Here is a 21,560-nt window from a genome sequence, read left to right as displayed (position 1 = left end):
GGGATCTTAACGAGGCAGGAGGGTCTTCCAGCTCTGGCTTTTACATGTTGTCGTAGCCCGGTCGTTGCTAGCATGCCGTGTGTTGTGCCTCGGTGTGCATTGTTTACACAACGTGCGGTACCCTACTTAATATGTCCGTGTGGAAACTCGTTCGGTACACCTCCGAACCGAACCGAAACCCCCGTACTGAAATGGTTCAATACAAATACAAGTACCGTTACACCCTTATCACTCACTAAAGAACACAACATCAACCTCAGCAGGTCGTTACACTATGGAGGAAAAGCGGACGTGACTGAGGACAGCATGTGGACGTTTAAGGGTGAAGGTTTCAGGTGAGAGAGGACGCTAAAGGAGAAGAAGGGGACCAGCACGGTAGTGAATCCATACGCACAACGGGGCAAGAGAAGTCGGCTTTTACTGCTGTGCTAGCTTGCTATGCTAATGCACAACGAGACTGACTTTGAAAATGAGGAGAGGGAATCTGGCGTATTTGATGGAGAACTTGCCCAGCTGTTCATTTCGGACACAGAAGATGAGGACTTTGATGGATTTGTGGATGAGGATTGATCAAAAAATAATGTGAGTCCATTGATAAATACTTCAATAAAGTACAACCCAACTCAGCTTTGCTCCTGCTGACTTTTTAAAACAGCGTCCATTCATACTAGCGTATGTTTAACCATGCCTGCGCCCAAAAATGCGCTGCGCCTTATTAATGCGCAGAAATAGCACCCGTAACTGACACGGCGCCTTTTAATACGGTGCGCCCTATGGTCGCAAAAATACGGTATAGTGGCTTCGATAACGGGAACCGGTTCTCAAAAAGGCATTCGAATCCATGGAATCGGTTCTTTTCTTATCAAACAATCGGGAGAACCGCTTTCGAACATCATCCCTACTCACTTATGAGAAAAGGTCAGACAACAAATGAAAAATTAATTCGCATATTATTTGGCTGATTGGAGTAATCCTTTAGAACACTTTGATATGAAAACAAGGTCATTTTGTAGCGTTCTGCATCTTTAAAGAGTTCTTGTTGAGTAGAATCAAAGGTGAACAAGCGGCATGGCAAATAGCTGACTATTAAAAGCAGAAATGCATATCTAAAAGTATGAGAATGTTTCTTCAACAAACTCTTTAAGGCAAAACGGTATTTTGTTTGTACTGTGTTCACATTGACTATATGCAGACCTATCATGTATTGCTGGGTTACATATGACGTCACGTCCCTTTTTCTTCTTTAATTGACACGATGGTCAAGCAGCTTGAGTGTCGCAATTAAACAAGCGAAAGTGAGTGTAGAGTTTGAGCACAAAATGTTGTATTGCTGTTGTATTTCTTGGGTGTTCCAGTCGAACCACTTTCATAGGAGTGGTTCATGAAGGTAATAAAGTCAGGAAATAAAAGGAAATATCTCTTAAAAATAGGGATGTCCGATAATGGCTTTTTGCCGATATCCAATATTCCGATATTGTCCAACTTCTTAATTACCGATACCGATATCAACCGATATATACAGTCGTGGAATTAACACATTATTATGCCTAATTTGGACAACTAGGTATGGTGAAGATAAGGTACTTTTGAAAAAAATTAATAAAACAAAATAAGATAAATAAATTAAAAACATTTTCTTGAATAAAAAAGAAAGTAAAACAATATAAAAACAGTTACATTGAAACTAGTAATTAATGAAAATTAGTTAAATTAATTGTTAAAGCCTAGTAGTATTAGTGGACCAGCAGCACGCACAATCATGTGTGCTTACGGACTGTATCCCTTGCAGACTGTATTGATATACCATACCATACCATACCAACTTTATTTATAAAGCCCTTTAAAGACAAGCACAGTTGAAAAACAAAGGGCTGTACACCACAAAGAAATGGAGGCAAAGGACAGACTAAAAAATTACATTTAAAACAGAAATAAAAATACACATTTAAAAAGCAAATATAAATTATATATATAATATAATATTATATATATTGATATATAATGGAGGAACCAGAATATTAATAACAGAAAGAAACAACCCTTTTGTGTGAATGAGTGTGTATGAGTGTAAATGGGGGAGGAAGGTTTTTTTGGGTTGGTGCACTAATTGTAAGTGTATCTTTTTATGTTGATTTAATAAAAAAAATAAAAAAAATAAAAAAAAGATACCGATAATAAAAAAAACGATACCGATAATTTCCGATATTACATTTTAATGTATTTATCGGCCAATAATATCGGACATCTCTACTTAAAAATAATCACTTTCATCATCTTGTGGAATACAATCGTACCATGCTGGTGTCTGCAGTGATGACTTTGTAAAATGTTTGAACATTTGATTTGTTTGAGAAACTTTCTGTGATGCAATCCACGTTATTCTCTACTGTATTAGCAGTGTTTGAGAGCAGAACTAAATGTAAAGAAAGGACAAGAGATAGTATTAGTTTGTGTTCTTTTGTGGTTGCTATGCCTAAATATAACTAGAAGACCTGCTTGTGCAAATGAACTAACGTCCTGCTAAGTCCTAGTAATAAATATTGTGATTGTTGCTCCAATCCACCGTATTTTTGTTGTCCATTTTCACAACAAACTAAAAGCTTAGTTGTTGTGCAGGAAAGACAAGTGCTTTATTGGACAAGGATGACCACATTATAGTGTCTTTGGTGCTACTTGTTAGCATCAAGAAAATATCCTTCATAGTATTAAATAAAGTCGATGAATAAATCTCAACGGCATATACTGAATCTTGAACAACAGGGACATCTACAGCTAAATAATGAGACAAAATATCAACTTCACAGCAGAAAATCAACTGCAGACATGAATTGTAGATCGGACTAATATTTGTAGCAGGAAATCAACTGCAAAAAAAAAACTTTTCTCATTAGCGTCACGATAACAGCAGCACTTGTTATGTCAATCAAATATGTTACTTAGCGATGCACAATAAATCCAACTTTGTCGTTCACCCATTAATGTTTAATTTGTGGACCCCTCAGATGTAAAGACAATCTTTTCTTCTCTAAATCCTTGTGAGTGTCAAAGGAAGTGAGGTCGTAGCGAGCAGTGACGTCTTGGTGGTGATATATGGCTTAATTCTCTAAAAATTTGATTGTTCTTAAGAGTATAAATCACTTTCATCATCTTGTGGAATACAATCGGACCATGCTGGTGTCTGCAGTGATGACTTTGTAAAATGTTTGAACATTTGATTTGTTTGAGAAACTTTCTGTGATGCAATCCACGTTATTCTCTACTATATTAGTAGTGTTTGAGAGCAGAACTAAACGTAAAGAAAGGACAAGAGATAGTATTAGTTTGTGTTCTTTTGTGGTTGCTATGCCTAAATATAACTAGAAAACCTGCTTGTGCAAATGAACTAACGTCCTGTTAAGTCCTAGTAATAAATATTGTGAATGTTGCTCCAATCCACCGTATTTTTGTTGTCCATTTTCACAACAAACTAAAAGCTTAGTTGTTGTGCAGGAAAGACAAGTGCTTTATTGGACAAGGATGACCACATTATAGTGTCTTTGGTGCTATTTGTTAGCATCAAAAAAATATCCTTCATAGTATTAAATAAAGTCGATGAATAAATCTCAACAGCATATACTGAATCTTGAACAACGGACATCTACAGCTAAATAATGAGACAAAATATCAACTTCACAGCAGAAAAACAACTGCACACATGAATTGTAGATCGGACTAATATTTGTAGCAGGAAATCAACTGCAAAAAAAAAAGTTTTCTCATTAGCGTCACGATCACAGCAGCACTCGTTATGTCAATCAAATATGTTACTTAGCGATGCACAATAAATCCAACTTTGTCTTTCACCCATTAATGTTTAATTTGTGGACCCCTCAGATGTAAAGACAATCTTTTCTTCTCTAAATCCTTGTGAGTGTCAAAAGAAGTGAGGTCGTAGCGAGCAGTAACGTCTTGGTGGTGATATATGTCTTAAATCTTTAAAAAATTGATTGTTCTTAGAGTATAAATCACTTTCATCATCTTGTGGAATACAATCGGACCATGCTGGTGTCTGCAGTGATGACTTTGTAAAATGTTTGAACGTTTGATTTGTTTGAGAAACTTTCTGTGATGCAATCCACGTTATTCTCTACTACATTAGTAGTGTTTGAGAGCAGAACTAAACGTAAAGAAAGGACAAGAGATAGTATTAGTTTGTGTTCTTTTGTGGTTGCTATGCCTAAATATAACTAGAAAACCTGCTTGTGCAAATGAACTAACATCCTGTTAAGTCCTAGTAATAAATATTGTGAATGTTGCTCCAATCCACCGTATTTTTGTTGTCCATTTCCACAACAAACTAAAAGCTTAGTTGTTGTGCGGGAAAGACAAGTGCTTTATTGGACAAGGATGACCACATTATATTGTCTTTGGTGCTATTTGTTAGCATCAAGAAAATATCCTTCATAGTATTAAATAAAGTCGATGAATACATCTCAACAGCATATACTGAATCTTGAACAACAGGGACATCTACAGCTAAATAATGAGACAAAATATCAACTTCACAGCAGAAAAGCAACTGCAGACATGAATTGTAGATCAGACTAATATTTGTAGCAGGAAATCAACTGCAAAAAAAAACTTTTTCTCATTAGCGTCACGATCACAGCAGCACTCGTTATGTCAATCAAATATGTTACTTAGCGATGCACAATAAATCCAACTTTGTCTTTCACCCATTAATGTTTAATTTGTGGACCCCTCAGATGTAAAGACAATCTTTTCTTCTCTAAATCCTTGTGAGTGTCAAAAGAAGTGAGGTCGTAGCGAGCAGTAACGTCTTGGTGGTGATATATGTCTTAAATCTTTAAAAAATTGATTGTTCTTAGAGTATAAATCACTTTCATCATCTTGTGGAATACAATCGGACCATGCTGGTGTCTGCAGTGATGACTTTGTAAAATGTTTGAACGTTTGATTTGTTTGAGAAACTTTCTGTGATGCAATCCACGTTATTCTCTACTATATTAGTAGTGTTTGAGAGCAGAACTAAACGTAAAGAAAGGACAAGAGATAGTATTAGTTTGTGTTCTTTTGTGGTTGCTATGCCTAACTAGAAGACCTTTAGACTTCCTTTTTGACTGCTTGTGCAAATGAACTAACATCCTGTTAAGTCCTAGTAATAAATATTGTGAATGATGCTCCAATCCACCGTAATTTTGTTGTCCATTTTCACAACAAACTAAAAGGTTAGTTGATGTGCAGGAAAGAGAAGTGCTTTATTGGACAAGGATGACCACATTATAGTGTCTGGTGCTATTTGTTAGCATCAAGAAAATATCCTTAAAAGTATTAATAAAGTAGATGAATAAATCTCAACAGCATATTGTCAGGACTGGGACTATGATGTGGTTTGTTTTCCCGTGGTGCAAAGCGACTTGACCGGACACGACATGAAGGTAAGGACATGTTTAATATTTTAACTCAAAAAGCTCAAAAAGCTATAAACCAAAGGCGCTCACAGCAGTGGTAAAAAAAAACGTGGCTATGAAAACAAAAGACTAGCACAAAGGCAATTAACTAAGAACACAAAACAAAAACACTTACTGTGGCATGGCATGAAGCATGAATAACAAGGGTGTGTAGAGGGTGATGTCGCCAGGAAGACAGCCTGGCAACTGGGAGCTTAAATAATAGTGACATGATTAGTGACAGCAGGTGCGTGACGCAAAATGTGAAAACGTGAGACAGGTGCGTGACATGAGGATGTGAACCAGGTGAAACTAATAGTTGCTATGGTGACAAAACAAACAAAAGTGCACAAAAAGTCCAAAAACAAAACCGAACATGACTAAAACAAAACATGATCACACAGACATGACACATATACTGAATCTTGAACAACAGGGACATCTATAGCTAAATAATGAGACAAAATATCAACTTCACAGCAGAAAAACAACTGCAGACATGAATTGTAGATCAGACTAATATTTGTAGCAGGAAATCAACTGCAAAAAAAAAACGTTTTCTCATTAGCGTCACGATCACAGCAGCACTCGTTATGTCAATCAAATATGTTACTTAGCGATGCACAATAAATCCAACTTTGTCTTTCACCCATTAATGTTTAATTTGTGGACCCCTCAGATGTAAAGACAATCTTTTCTTCTCTAAATCCTTGTGAGTGTCAAAAGAAGTGAGGTCGTAGCAAGCAGTAACGTCTTGGTGGTGATAAATGGCTGAAATCTTTAAAAAAATATATATATTGTTCTTAGAGTATATATCCACTCCATCCTATTTGAAATATTTGTGTTCATGATCATGGATACATAAGCTTACGCATCTTTGAAAATACACCCAAATCTGCACTGATGCAGGTAAATAAACAGTAGCCTAATGGGACTTCAACCCGGGAAGTGCCTCTAGGTCACCAGCTCTATATTTTATATCAATAGGTCTTTCCGCACATCATCCCTTCACTAGTCTGGGGGAGCCTGCACGTGCTCATGACATTTCCCATTAATAAAGAATAGTGGCTGAGACACACTCACCTTTGCTCATCACAATTCTCCGGTCAGAATTGCTTTCCGTCTGGTATTTTTAGCATTTAATTAAAAGCTTATATCTGTTGTCGTGGAGGTGAAGTAGCCGTGGACAGTGCGGCTGAGCCCATTAGCGGTGAGAAGCGGGCCAAAGAGGTGAAAATCAGCATAATTCAATCCTATTAGGTTGTTGGATTTATGGTAAAGCGCATCATTATTTGTGAGCTTTGGATTTAGTATTCATACATTCACACCTGAGAAGGTGAAGCACAAATTTCCATTAAAAAAAAAAGATGCTCGCTAAGCTGGAATTTGCATGTCTACATTTTCCATTACAATACCTGAAGGTGAGTCCAATAAGATGATTCCACACAGAGACATTTAAGACGATTTATATTATATTCATAAGCTGCATGTTTGGAGAGAGAGACATTTGATGCACAGTGGAGTAATGGTTGGATTTATGCTCAAAGAAGTTTGACTTTGAGTTTGACTTTTTGAGTTTATTTCGAACATTCGTGCATACAACATGATGCATCAGTTTCTCTTTTCAACATGTTCGAAAAGGAGTAGGAAGAAGCAGTGCTTATTTAATCCTACCCCTTTTCTTTTACATAACAGTTGCTAAAACTTTTGTTCACTTCCTGTTCTCAATTTATTCACAATATACTCCATAAGTAATCACAACAAAAATAAATGAATAAATAATACTCGGTGAAGTAAGTTACATTTCATATGGTGAGATGAGTAAGATTATTTTGAAAATGTTCGGATGGATGGATGAAATAAGTTCAGAATGTTTATCATGGTTCTTCTTCTTTGTACTTTGTAAACACTTTAAGTTTGAAGAGTTTCTTGAAGTGGATCATATTAGTACATTGTTTGATTTCTTTGCTTAATCCATTCCATCATTTTAATTCAACATACAGATATACTGAAGGTCTTAAAGGCCTACTAAAATGCGATTTTCTTATTTAAACGGGGATAGCAGGTACATTCTATGTGTCATACTTGATCATTTCGCGATATTGCCATATTTTTGCTGAAAGGATTTTGTAGAGAACATCGACGATAAAATTTGCAACTTTTGGTCGCTGATAAGAAAGCCTTGCCTGTACCGGAAGTAGCAGACGAGTAGCGTGACGTCACAGGTTGTGGAGCTCCTCACATCTGCACATTGTTTACAATCATGGCCACCAGCAGCGAGAGCAATTCGGACTGAGAAAGCGACGATTTCCGCATTAATTTGAGCGAGGATGAAAGATTCGTGGATGAGGAAAATGAGAGTGAAGGACTAGAGGGCAGTGGGAGCGATTCAGATAGGGAAGATGCTGTGAGAGGCGGGTGGAACCTGATATTCAGCTGGGAATGACTAAAACAGTAAATAAACACAAGACATATATATACTCTATTAGCCACAACACAACCAGGCTTATATTTAATATGCCACAAATTAATCCCGCATAACAAACACCTCCCCCCTCCCGTCCATATAACCCGCCAATACAACTCAAACACCTGCACAACACACTCAATCCCACAGCCCAAAGTACCGCTCACCTCCCCAAAGTTCATACAGCACATATATTTCCCCAAAGTCCCCAAAGTTACGTACGTGACATGATGAGTAGTTTGCTGTAAAGTTAAGTATTTTTATTTAGACAAAAACATGCTTGGAAAGTATGATAATATACTGTAATATTTGTTGCAATATTGGATACTATTAAAGTTTAAAAGGTATGCAATTTCAAAGCAGTACATATATTTTTTTTCTGTCAAAATGAACAAAATCAATTTTATTTAGTGAGAAAATATGAAGTACTTTATTCCATCCATCCATCCATTTTCTACCGCTTATTCCCTTTGGGGTCGCGGGGGGCACTGGAGCCTATCTCAGCTACAATCGGGCAGAAGGCGGGGTACACCCTGGACAAGTCGCCACCTCATCGCAGGGCCAACACAGATAGACAGACAACATTCACACTCACATTCACACACTAGGGCCAATTACTTTATTGACAAATATAATTTTCAGGTGTTTGCGGGCCAGAATTTGACACCTGTGAGAAAAGGCAACAAGAGAAGTATCCCACACTTCTCTTTTTTAAAGTAAATCTGTACAGCCGATACGGGCATCTACATCAACAATAGGATTTGCCAGATTAGCTGGACCGGACAAAAATAAAGAAACTTTTCTTTATATTAATGTATTTTAGGGTGTGTGAAGTTTTTGTTTTTCTTTGTCATCATTAGTAAAATATACTTTTCAAAATGTCTTGTAATCAGACAATATTTTCGGTATATTCGATGGAATTTGGGGTAAAAATGCACATAGCGGCACGCACGTACGGGCAAGCGATCAAATGTTTGGAAGCCGCAGCTGCATGCGTACTCACGGTACCGCGTCTGCGCATCCAACTCAAAGTTCTCTTGGTAAGAGTCTCTGTTGTCCCAGTTCTCCACAGGCCAATGGTAAAGCTTGACTGTCATCTTTCGGGAATGTAAACAATGAAACACTGGCTGTGTTTGTGTTGCTGCAATCGGCCGCACTACACCGCTTCCCACCTACAGCTTTCTTCTTTGCTGTCTCCATTGTTTATTGAACAAATTGCAAAAGATTCACCAACACAGATGTCCAGAATACTGTGGAATTTTGCGATGAAAACAGACGACTTAATAGCTGGCCACCATGCTGTTCCAAAATGTCCTCTTCAATCCGTGACGTCACGTGCCGGCGTCATCATACCGAGACATTTTCAGCAGGATATTTCGCGCAAAATTTAAAATTGCACTTTAGTAAGCTAACCCGGCCGTATTGGCATGTGTTGCAATGTTAAGATTTCATCAAACTATCTGACTGTGTGGTCGGTAGTAGTGGGTTTCAGTAGGCCTTTAAGTGTTGTACGTGCATACTAATGTTTTAAATTACATTTTTCTCTACTGTTATATTTCTCCTCTTTTTTTGAGATTAATTGTTGTATATTCTTGAGTAGCAGATTACAGTTTGCTTTGTGTATAATTTTAGCTGTTTGCATATTCACTATGTCATGGAATTTCAGTATTTTTGATTCAATAAATAAAGGGTTTGTATGTTCTCTATATCCAACAATATTTATTATTCTAACTGATCTTTTTTATCAACGATGGGTCAATGAAATGTGTCGCTTTAAGAAACAACCACGTGACCTTTACGACTGCCGTGTTTATCAGGAAGCGCTTCGTTCAGCTCACAAGTTACAGCTTGTGATAAATTCAGTTGGAGGAGTGGCATGTCTGTTTACGTCTCCATATTCGACCTAAATGGAACGTGGAAAAGGACTTCTTTTTTTTATCTCATAGCGCCAAATAATGTACCGGTACATGTTCTTCTTCTCCTGTTTACTATTAAGCTCAATGACCAGTTGCTTTGTATCCATTTCTGCAGTTATTCATGAGAAAAACTCAATTATATTGGCTTAATGTTTCTATTTTATAATTTTAGGAATTCATTCATAACTTTTTGTAGAAGATCAACACTTGATATACCTACTAGGGATGTCCCGATCCGATATTTGGATCGAATCGGCTGCCGATATTTGCCAAAAATTGCGTCTCGGCAAGGCATGGGAAAATGCCGATCCAGATCCAGTTTAAAAAAAAACTCCGGTCCGTGTTTTCCAACGCACCGATTTAAATAATACATTCCACTTTTCTGCTGCTCCGTAATTTCCGTTCCGCATTTTCCAGCACACCTTCAACCCTTCAACACATCCACAATTCTCACGCAGTTGCTTTTAGCTGCTGGCATTACACGACAGGCTCTTCTCACTCTTTCCTGTGTCTCCCTCTCACAGACAGCAAGCGCACCTTCTTACACACGTCACATACTGTCACGACATACGTCACATACGTATACGTCCTCCCCGAGCAGAGAGGTAGCAGCATGGCTAACGTTAGCTGTGATGCTAGCGCAGCCGTGCGAGCAACGCTCCCTCTAAGGTGCTCGCCTGTGCAATTGCGCACTGTTTAAGCGTCCTCTGCGCATAGCATATCTATGCCATGCACAAAATCAAATAAAAAAAATAAGCGCATAACAATTTTCGACACACGGACACCACAGAGACAACAGTTTTCGTCATCATTGTTCAAATATTGTGACGTCTGTCGAGACGCTTCTCTCCATTTGGTGCCACACGCCCACACCATCAAAATGCAGAGGCAAAAATTTCCACAGCAACACCGTATGAAAAAAATTTGTGATTTTTTTAGTTGTGATTTCCTTCTCTGCATGAAAGTTTAAAAGTAGCATATATTAATGCAGTATGAAGAAGAATGTGTTAATGTAGACATGCAAGCCTTGAAAGAACATTTTGAAAATCAAGACTACATTTCCTGCAAATGGGTGCATTTCTACCCTATATTTTAACTTTAGATTTATTCTCATATCAAACTCTTTTGGCTGTCTTTTTGACACTTACATCAGGCGCCCCCCTCCACACCCTGGATTATAAATAATGTAAATAATTCAATGTGATTATCTTGTGTGATGACTGTATTATGATGATAGTATATATCTGATAGTATATATCTGTATCATGAATCAATTTAAGTGGACTCCGACTTAAACAAGTTGAAAAACTTATTGGGGTGTTACCATTTAGTGGTCAATTGTACGGAATATGTACTTCACTGTGCAACCTACTAATAAAAGTCTCAATCAATCAAAACACATAGAATCATCATACTGCTGTGATTATATGCATCAAGTGTTCATTCAAGGCTAAGGCAAAATATCGAGATATATATTGTGTATCGCAATATGGCCTTAAAATATCGCAATATTAAAAAAAGGCCATATCGCCCAGCCCTAGTTCAATGATGCCATTTCTGTTTGTCATGTATAATTTTGTCTATTTTGTGTTTATCCTTGAATAAACAGGTCAGTTTCTTGTTGCCAACCATTGTGTATTATTCAAACTCCCCTAATTCAGCTGGCTAGTTGTTATCAAGAGTCCTAAAACCCTTTTCAACATGATTCTGACAACTAAGTAGGCTAAATAACTTTAAACTTTAAACTTTAATACATGCTCGGATAGGCCAGTATCGGTCAGTATCGGTATCGGTCAGTATCGGTATCGGATCAGAAATGCAAAAACAATATCGGTATTGGATCGCAAGTGCAAAAACCTGGATCGGGACATCCCTAATACCTACCCAAATATACAGTACCTAATAGTTTATTTTTGAGGTGATCCTAACTTGATTGTATGCAAAGAATCTACTTTTTTGTTAGGGTTTGGACTTTTCTGTAAATTATTCTATTTTTATGGTAGAATATGGACGATTATGGCAAAAATAATAATCACGATTATTTTTGATTGATTAATTACACGATTACCATATTTTCCGGACTATAAGACGCACTTAAAATCCTTATTTTTCTTCTCAAAACTCGACAGTGCGCCTTCTAACCCGGTGCGCCTAATGTACGGAATAATTCTGGTTTTGCTTACCGACCTCAGAGCAATTTTATTTGGTACGCGGTGTAATGATAAGTGTGACCAGTAGATGGCAGTCAAACATAAGAGATACGTGTAGACTGCAGTGTAATGGCAATATGACTCAAGTAAACAACACCAACATTTTATATGTTCCGTTGAAAATATAGAACATTACACACAATAATGAACAATAAGATGGACTGGACTGTTAACACGGACCACTTGTACAGGAAAGGACAGAGCAGGTTGTACTTCCTGAGGAGGCTGCACTCCTTCAACGTCTGTAAAAAAAACTCTTGTGGATGTACTACCTGTCTGTGGTTGCCAGTGTTCTGTTCTACATCGTAGTGTGCTGGGGGGGCAGTACATCTAAGAAGGACAGCTCCAGACTGGAGAAACTGATCAGGCGGGCCGGTTCTACGATCGGAATAAAACTGGACTCACTGGTGACGGTGGCAGAGAAGAGTGGCAGAGAAGAGGACTGTGGAAAAACTAGTGAGCATCCTGGATGATGCCAGTCACCCTCTGCATACTGTTATCAGTAGCCAGAGGAGCCTGTTCAGTGCTAGACTGCTTCATCCCAAGTGCAGGACTAATAGACTAAAAAACTCCTTTGTCCCACACGCCATTAGACTGTACAACTCCTCTCTAAGTTTCTTTGTTATATTCTTATTTTACTGTTATATTTTTATACTCATTGTTGCTTTTTATTTTTATTCTATTGTAATATTTTTCTATTTTGTTCCATTTATACCCCCATTATTTACTTTTTAAATTCGATCTCAATTCTGTACACTGCTGCTGGAATTTTAATTTTCCTGAGGGAACTCTCCTGAAGGAATCAATAAAGTACTATCTATCTATCTACACAGCGCTCAAAAATCTATCAAAATGTTTTAGTAGGACTTTAGTAAGCTATGAAGCCGCACCGCTTGATGGATTGTACTGTGCTTCAACATAGAAGTATTATTATGGTGTGTGTATAAGGTAAGACATATTATCTGGCATTTTCTTTCACAATATTATGCAAAAACTGGTAATAGTAGAAAAGAGCATCATACACAAATACAAATAGACGGAGTAGACATAGAAAGGGTAAAAGAAACTAGATTTTTGGGAGTATTAATAGATGATCAAATGAACTGGAAATCTCATATACAAAACATACAACATAAGGTGGCAAAAAACATTTCAATAATGAATAAAGCAAAATATGTCCTGGGCCAAAAATCACTGCATATTCTCTACTGCTCGCTAGTGTTACCATATCTGAGCTACTGTGCAGAAATATGGGGAAATAACTACAAATGTGCGCTACATTCGCTAACCGTGTTACAAAAAAGATCAGTTAGAATAATACATAATGTTGGATATAGAGAACACACAAACCCTTTCTTTATTTATTAAGTCAGAAATATTCAAGTTCGGTGATTTGGTAAAATTGCAAACAGCTAAAATGATGTACAAAGCAAACTATAACCTGCTACCAAAGAATGTACAACAATTCTTCTCAACTAAAGAGGAGAAATATAACCTTAGAGGAAAAAATAATTTAAAACATTTATATGCACGTACAACACTTAGAACTTTTAGCATATCAGTATGTGGAATTAAATTATGGAATGGATTAAGTAAAGAAGTTAAAAATTGTACTGATATGATCCAGTTTAAGAGGTTGTTCAAAATAATAGTGCTTACAGAGTACAAAAAAGAAGAATTATGAGAAATACTTTCAACCTTATTGAAAATAAGATATTCTTCATCTCAGTATGTTAATAATGACTGAATTAATTAATTAATTACATATTACAAAACTGTTGTATACTAATTCATAGATGTTATTTTATTATATAAAAAGGTCAGTAAATGATTCTATATATTTGTAAACGCTTTGAAGTGGGAAAGGGGTAGGATTAAATAAGCTTTGCTTCTTCCTACTCCTTTTCGGGCATGATGTAAAATGAAATGATATGAAATTGTGTGATGTATTATGATGTAAGTGTGTTCATGTTCGAAATAAACTAAAAGAAAGAAAAACAACTTTTCTTCCCTTCTGGTACCTGCTGATCTGTATTTGGAAACTGCTTAAATCCTGAAAAATTACGTGAGTCCGCCACTGTAGTCCGTGGCGACACCATCGTCAATAAGCTTCTTATTTTCCTCTATCTTCTTGTTATGGGACATTCATCCTCCGCTGTTGCCATTTCTAATATAAAGTAGTGTAAATTTCTTACTTATATCTGTCAGTAAACTCACCATGAAAGTGCTAAAACATACCGGTGTAGTGAGTTTACATTATTCACTCAAGGAACTTTAGTTATTAGAGAGTTCCGGTCGGACGTTTTTTCACTGGAGTACATTTGCGGCGTTGTTGTTGTTGTTTCCGGATGAGGAGATGCTGCTCCGTTATTAGTTTAAGTAAAATCTACACAGCTACAACAAAGATGACGGGGAGAAGACGCTGCTGAACTTGAGCCACGTAAAGAAAACCGCCCACAAAACGGCGCATCCTGAAGCGACTGTCAGAAAGCGGCTTGAAGATGATCTGTAAAACATCATCTATGCAACATTTTGACCAAAGAACCACCATTACATGTTATGTAGACCACAAGGAAGTGTTTTACATTTAGAAAAAAATAATAATAATATCCATCCATCCATTTTCTACCGCTTATTCCCTTTTGGGGTCGCGGGGGGCGCTGGAGCCTATCTCAGCTACAATCGGGCGGAAGGCAGGGTACACCCTGGACAAGTCGCCACCTCATCGCAGGGCCAACACAGATAGACAGACAACATTCACACTCACATTCACACACTAGGGCCAATTTAGTGTTGCCAATCAACTTATCCCCAGGTGCATGTCTTTGGAGGTGGGAGGAAGCCGGAGTACCCGGAGGGAACCCACGCAGTCACGGGGAGAACATGCAAACTCCACACAGAAAGATCCCGAGCCCGGGATTGAACCCAAGACTACTCAGGACCTTCGTATTATGACTCCTTTAATGCGTCTTATAATACAGTGCGCCTTATATATGAAAAAAGATCGGCAGTGCACTTTATAATCCGGTGCGCCCTATGGTCCGGAAAATACGGTATTCATTAATTTGAAAACATGAGAATTTATTGTACTACCAAAACTCTACTTTAAATATAGTCTAAAAAAAACCTTGATATACATTAGTAACAAATAAACCACAAAATGTAAAATAGCAATAACAAGACATTTCAATAACAGCAATATAAAAAATAAAAAATAAACAGTTTCCAGTTTGTTTCTCATTCAGTTTTTTACCTTTTACACTTATTTTTTCGCCATAGAGCGTGTGCTTTTTGTGGCAAACAAAATGTAATGAAATGTTTGTTAATTAAATGCAAAAATTCTCACATGTATTGGTACAATACATCTTTGGACAATTTTGACTAGTATTTTAGGTCAAAGCATAATGATTGTGTAAATGTATCAAAAAGTGCTTAAATCAAATCAAATCAAATCAACTTTATTTATAAAGTACGTTATGCTTCAAAAGGTTCATTTTTCTAAACCTTTATTTTGTTAGCGCAGTCAGACCAGTCAAAATGTTGCATAGATGATGTTTTACAGATCATCTTCAAGCCGCTTTCTGACAGTCTCTTCAGGATGCGCCGTTTTGTGGTGGGTCTTATTTACGTGGCTCACCTTCGACAGCGTCTTCTCCCCGTCATCTTTGTTGTAGCGGTGTAGCGTGCAAGGACGGGAGTGGAAGAAGTGTCAAAAGATGGAGCTAACTGTTTTAATGACATTCAGACTTTACTTCAATCAATAATGGAGCAGCATCTCCTCATCCGTGACTCACTAGTGCAACAACACCGGAAATGTGTCCCGTGGAAAACCGTCCGACCGGAACTCTCTAATAACTTAAGTTCCTTGAGTGAATAATGTAAACTCACAACACCGGTATATTTTAGCGCTTTCATGGTGAGTTTATATTAGAAATGGCAACAGCGGGGGATGAATGTCCCATAACAAGAAGATAGTGAAAAAGAAGAAGCTTATCGACTCCGGCATCGGCACGGACTACAGTGGCGGACGTGCGCAAATTTTCAGGACTTATGCAGATCTCAAATACACATCAGCAGGTACCAGAAAGTAAGAAAAGTTGGTTTTGCATAATATTGCGAAACAAAACGCCAGATACTATGTCTGCTAATAGGTGCCATTTTGTGGTCCTTATACACACACACCATAGTATTACTTGTACTTCTGACTACGGTAGCCGTAATGGGCCGACAATCCATCAAGCGGTGCGGCTTCAAAGTCATACTAAAACATTTTGACAGATTTTTGAGTGCCGTGTGTAATGTTCTTTATTTTCAATGGAACATTTAAAGTTTTGATGATGTCTACTGGCGTCATATTGCAGTCTGCACGTATGTCTTATGTGTAACTACCATCTACTGGTCACACTTATCATTACACGATGTACCAAATAAAATTGGTAAAATCGGTATCGAAATTATCGGTATCGGTTTCAAAAAGTAACATTTATGACTTTTTAAAATGTCGCTGTGTACACGGATGAGGGAGAAGTACAGAGCGCCTTAAAGGCACTGCCTTTGCGTGCCAACCCAGTCACATAATATCTACGACTGTTCACACACACAAGTGAATGCAAATCATACTTGGTCAACAGCCATACAGGTCACACTGAGGGTGGCCGTATAAACAACTTTAACACTGTTACAAATCATACTTGCCAACCTTGAGACCTCCAATTTCGGGAGGTGGGGGCGTGGTCGGGGGTGGGGCGGGGCGTAGTTGGGGGCGTGGTTAAGAGGGGAGGAGTATATTGACAGCTAGAATTCACCAAGTCAAGTATTTCATACATATATATATATATATATATATATATATATATATATATATATATATATATATATATATATGTCTACATCCTGAAAATATGCAAACAAAACTGTGTTTAGATAATTGATACTTCAAACATGCATAAATAGATATTAAGGAATATAACAACTTGGCTTCTGAGAGTTTCAAAATGTAATGAATAAAATGCTAAAGTTGTTGATGAACAAGCAATTATTTTAATAATTAAATATGGTCATTTTAAATGAATTATTATGATAATTTAAAATCAATTATTTCAAATATGTTTATTTTAATGTATAATTCTATGGCTAAGGAGTCACGAAAAAATACAAATAAAAATACAATTAATTTTGATGTTTTTAGCAAAATAAAAAAAATAAAAAATGTATTTAGTTTTTTAAAAAAAATTAATAAATATATTTGTTTTTAGGTAAAATAGACATAATAATACAATTTACTGTATCTCTAGTCTGGATGATTTAGTTCTTGTCACCCGGTTGTCCTCCCGTCATGAAAAAAGGCTGTCCTCACTCAGGTCCGCATGGAGCTGGAGGGGGCGTGGCTTCCAGCTCCGGCTGAAAATCGGGAGATTTTCGGGAGAATATTTGTCCCGGGAGGTTTTCGGGAGAGGCGCTGAATTTCGGGAGTCTCCCGGAAAATTCGGGAGGGTTGGCAAGTATGTTACAAATATGCGCCACACTGTGAACCCACACCAAACAAGAATGACAAACACATTTCGGGAGAACATCCGCACCGTAACACAACATAAACACAACAGAACAAATACCCGGAACCCCTTGCAGCACTAACTCTTCCGGGACGCTACAATATAAAAACCCCGCCCCTCCCTAACCCCACCACCTCAACCTCCTCATGCTCTCTCAGGGAGAGCATGTCCCAAATTCCAAGCTGCTGTTTTGAGGCATGTTAAAAACAATAATGCACTTTGTGACTTCAATAATAAATATGGCAGTGCCATGTTGGCATTTTTTTCCCATAACTTGAGTTGATTTATTTTGGAAAACCTTGTTACATTGTTTAATGCATCACAACAAAATTAGGCATAATAATGTGTTAATTCCACGACTGTATATATCGGTATCGGTTGATATCGGAATCGATAATTAAGAGTTGGACAATATCGGAATATCGGCAATAAAGCCATTATTGGACATCTCTACAAAACATCCTTTGGGTGTCAAACTGCGTGTGGACATGCAGTCGGTAGTAAGAACACCGTAGTACGGTATAAGCGGCACCAACTTACCCTACCTTCATTTTAAAGTGCACTTCACCTGCTCCCTGCTCACTTGTGACAACATTACCTGCAGTGTCACAGGGTGACTCACCATTGATAACGGGGGTGTACACCACAATTCCAGCCAGATTGGGGTCAGACACCGTCTTGTCCAGAATGAGTCCTCCGATGCTGCAGAGGACGACATAATTGCACGATTTACAGACATGTTGGGAGCTCGGGCACCAGCATTGCACCTTTCCAGCTGGACGCCAATCAAAGGACCGCCTTGGACAGTTGGCACGTCGACATCTGCCATCCCAGGAAAAAAAACTCCAGTTTGAACACAAACTGACGCCAGCATAAGCAAGGAGTTATGTGCTCAAACACTGAAGAAATCCACTAATTATGTGTTCCATTGTTCAAAGCTTGCTGCTTCCACAGTATGATAAAAAGGAAAAGTTTGTGTTTATCAACATATTTGGCATCTTTTCGGTCTCTTTGTACAGCTACAACAAAAGTACATCAGCAGATACAATTATACACAACATTCACCGCCCTTTCGGGGGCGGCATAGCTCGGTTGGTAGAGTGGCCGTGCCAGCAACTTGAGGGTTCCAGGTTCGATCCCCGCTCCATCATCCGAGTCACTACTGTTGTGTCCTTGGGCAAGACACTTTACCCACCTACTCCCAGTGCCACCCACACTGGTTTAAATGTAACTTAGATATTGGGTTTCCCTATGTAAAGCGCTTTGAGTCACTAGAGAAAAAGCGCTATATAAATATAATTCAGTTCAGTTCACTTCACTTTCTCTTTATCCTGCAGTGTTGCTTGCTTGTACACAGTGTATCCACTTTTCCACTTTGCATCAGTCCATCTGCGTTTCTGGGTGTTGTTGATAAATGGCTTTCGCTTTGCATAGTAGAGTATTAACTTGCAGATGTAGCGACGAAATAGTGGCCTAGTGGCTAGAGTGTCCGCCGTGAGATCGGTAGGTCGTGAGTTCAAACCAAAGACTATACAAATGGGACCCATTACATCCCTGCTTGGCACTCAGCATCAAGGGTTGGAATTGGGGGTTAAATCACCAAAAATGATTCCCTGGCGTGGCACCGCTGCTGCCCACTGCTCCCCTCACCTCCCAGGGGTAGAGCAAGGGTGATGGGTCAAATGCAAAGGACAAATTTCGCCACACCTAGTGTGTGTGTGACAATCATTGGTACTTTAACTTTAACTTAACTTAAATGGGTTATACTTGTATAGCGCTTTTCTACCTTCGAGGTACTCAAAGCGCTTTGACACTATTTCCACATTCACCCATTCACACACTGATGGTGGGAGCTGCCGTGCAAGGCCCTAACCACGACCCATCAGGAGCAAGGGTGACGTGTCTTGCTCAACTACACAACGGACGTGACTCGGATGGCGGAAGCTGGGGATCGAACCAAGAACACCCTAGTTGTTGACATGGATGCTCTACAAACCAAACCGTACCCGACAAACTGTAGTTACTGACAGTGGTTTTCTGAAGTGTTCCTGAGCCCATGTGGTGATATCCTTTACACACTGATGTCGCTTTTTGATGCAGTGCCGCCTGAGGGATCAAAGGTCCATAATATTATCGCTTACGTGCAGTGATTTCTGCGGATTCTCTAAACTTTTTGATGATATTACGGACCATAGATGGTGAAATCCCTAAATTCCTTGCAATAGCTGGTTGAGAAACTCACAACCTACCGATCTCAGGGCAGACACTCTAACCACTAGGCCACTGAGTACCTTTTATTGAAATGTTGACAATATTTCAGAAACCATACAATGTACTAAATCCATAAATTGTTCTAAAATGGAGTAGATGAGTTTTTGTGATGTAGAGAAATGCAATATTTTTTTTTTTAACCAATTTTCACAGATTTTCCATATTTTGAAATAAAATGTATCTTAGACACACGTAATAAAGGCAGGGTTTCCCCAAAACTGCCAAGATACCTGTGGCGGTGGGGGCGTGGTTATGGGTGTGGTCACCATGATTTCATCGAGCAATTTGCTATGATGATATGATTTTTTTTTTTTTTTTAAGGCTCAAAAAATGTATACATACATTTAAAACAAACCTGTTATTATTAATTATTATTAACATATATTCTTATATCGTTTTGCCATATTTTCAATTGTTGCTGCTTTTTGTACAAGGTACCGTATTTTTCGGACTATAAGTCGCAGTTTTTTTCATAGTTTGGCCGGGGGTGCGACTTATACTCAGGAGCGACTTATGTGTGAAATTATTAACACATTAGCGTAAAATATCAAATAATATTATTTAGCTCATTCACGTAAGAGACTAGACGTATAAGATTTCATGGGATTTAGCGATTAAAAGTGACAGATTGTTTGGTAAACGTATAGCATGTTCTATATGTTATAGTTATTTGAATGACTCTTACCATAATATGTTACGTTAACATACCAGTTGGTTATTTATGCCTCATATAACGTACACTTATTCAGCCTGTTGTTCACTATTCTTTATTTATTTTAAATTGCCTTTCAAATGTCTATTCTTGCTGTTGGCTTTTATCAAATAGATTTCCCAAAAAAATGCGACTTATACTCCAGTGCGACTTATATATGTTTTTTTCCTTCTTTAATATGCATTTTCGGCCAGTGCGACTTATACTCCGGAGCGACTTATACTCCGAAAAATACGGTACTTTGTTGAGATTTTTTCAATTGTTTACAGACTTTTTAATGACTTTTTTCATTAAAAACAACTGGCAACAAATCGAGCATCTTCTTCTAGTGTTATTATAAAATGTAGTCGTGTTTAGAGACTCCACTTCTGTCCTTCCATGTCCCTGACTAAAGAAGAGCACTGACGCGAGCATGACGTCACACTAGCTTGGCACCGTTGCGCCAGTTGGACTTTCTCTCCTTAAAAGCCGCCATTGTCCTCTTAATAATTGCACATTTTGAAGATGGCTGTTCTCTGGTATATCTGCAATATATATAAAAATCACGTCCACATCACAGACATGCTGACAACGGCCCACACAATGGCGTCCGTTTTGTTTACATCCGGTTTCAGTAGCGCGGTTTTCGGTGATCAAAGTCTTTTTTTGATGGTCAAGTTTTCGGTACATCACTTGCTCAAATAATAGACTATATATATATTAACTCATACTGTAACGACCAGCTAATGTTAATGTTTTATGTTCGTGTGGTTTGGATTTGATGTCAGATTTTCTCATGTGTGCAAACACACCGTCTGTGCCTGACAGGTGATTGGCGGAGAATGAGGAAGTGTTGTTGTGTGTCCGGGGAGGCAGAGAAACAAAAGTGTTTGCACGGGAGGCAAAACCTGTTGGAATTGTGCCTATGTTTGTTATCGTAAGAATGGTAATAAAAGTTAAAGATAGCGTCAGACTTTGTGTGATTTCTTCTGGGGGCTACAAT

General features: G+C 38.1%; 1 protein-coding gene across 2 annotated transcripts in view; it reads right to left on the bottom strand.

Moving 5' to 3' along the window:
• slc41a2b (solute carrier family 41 member 2b) overlaps positions 1 to 21,560 on the bottom strand; it is a 134,601-nt gene that overhangs the window by 43,061 nt on the left and 69,980 nt on the right. For both annotated transcript variants that reach the window (XM_061961241.2, XM_061961240.2), the window contains exon 8: positions 18,218 to 18,297. In XM_061961241.2, the coding sequence (XP_061817225.1) occupies positions 18,218 to 18,297 (80 nt within the window). The remainder of the gene's footprint in view (positions 1 to 18,217; positions 18,298 to 21,560) is intronic.

The sequence above is a fragment of the Nerophis lumbriciformis genome, linkage group LG05, assembly GCF_033978685.3.
Source record: "Nerophis lumbriciformis linkage group LG05, RoL_Nlum_v2.1, whole genome shotgun sequence".
Classification (NCBI taxonomy): domain Eukaryota; kingdom Metazoa; phylum Chordata; class Actinopteri; order Syngnathiformes; family Syngnathidae; genus Nerophis; species Nerophis lumbriciformis.
Note: the sequence above shows the minus strand (reverse complement) of the source record. Positions and strands in the feature narration are given on the sequence as shown.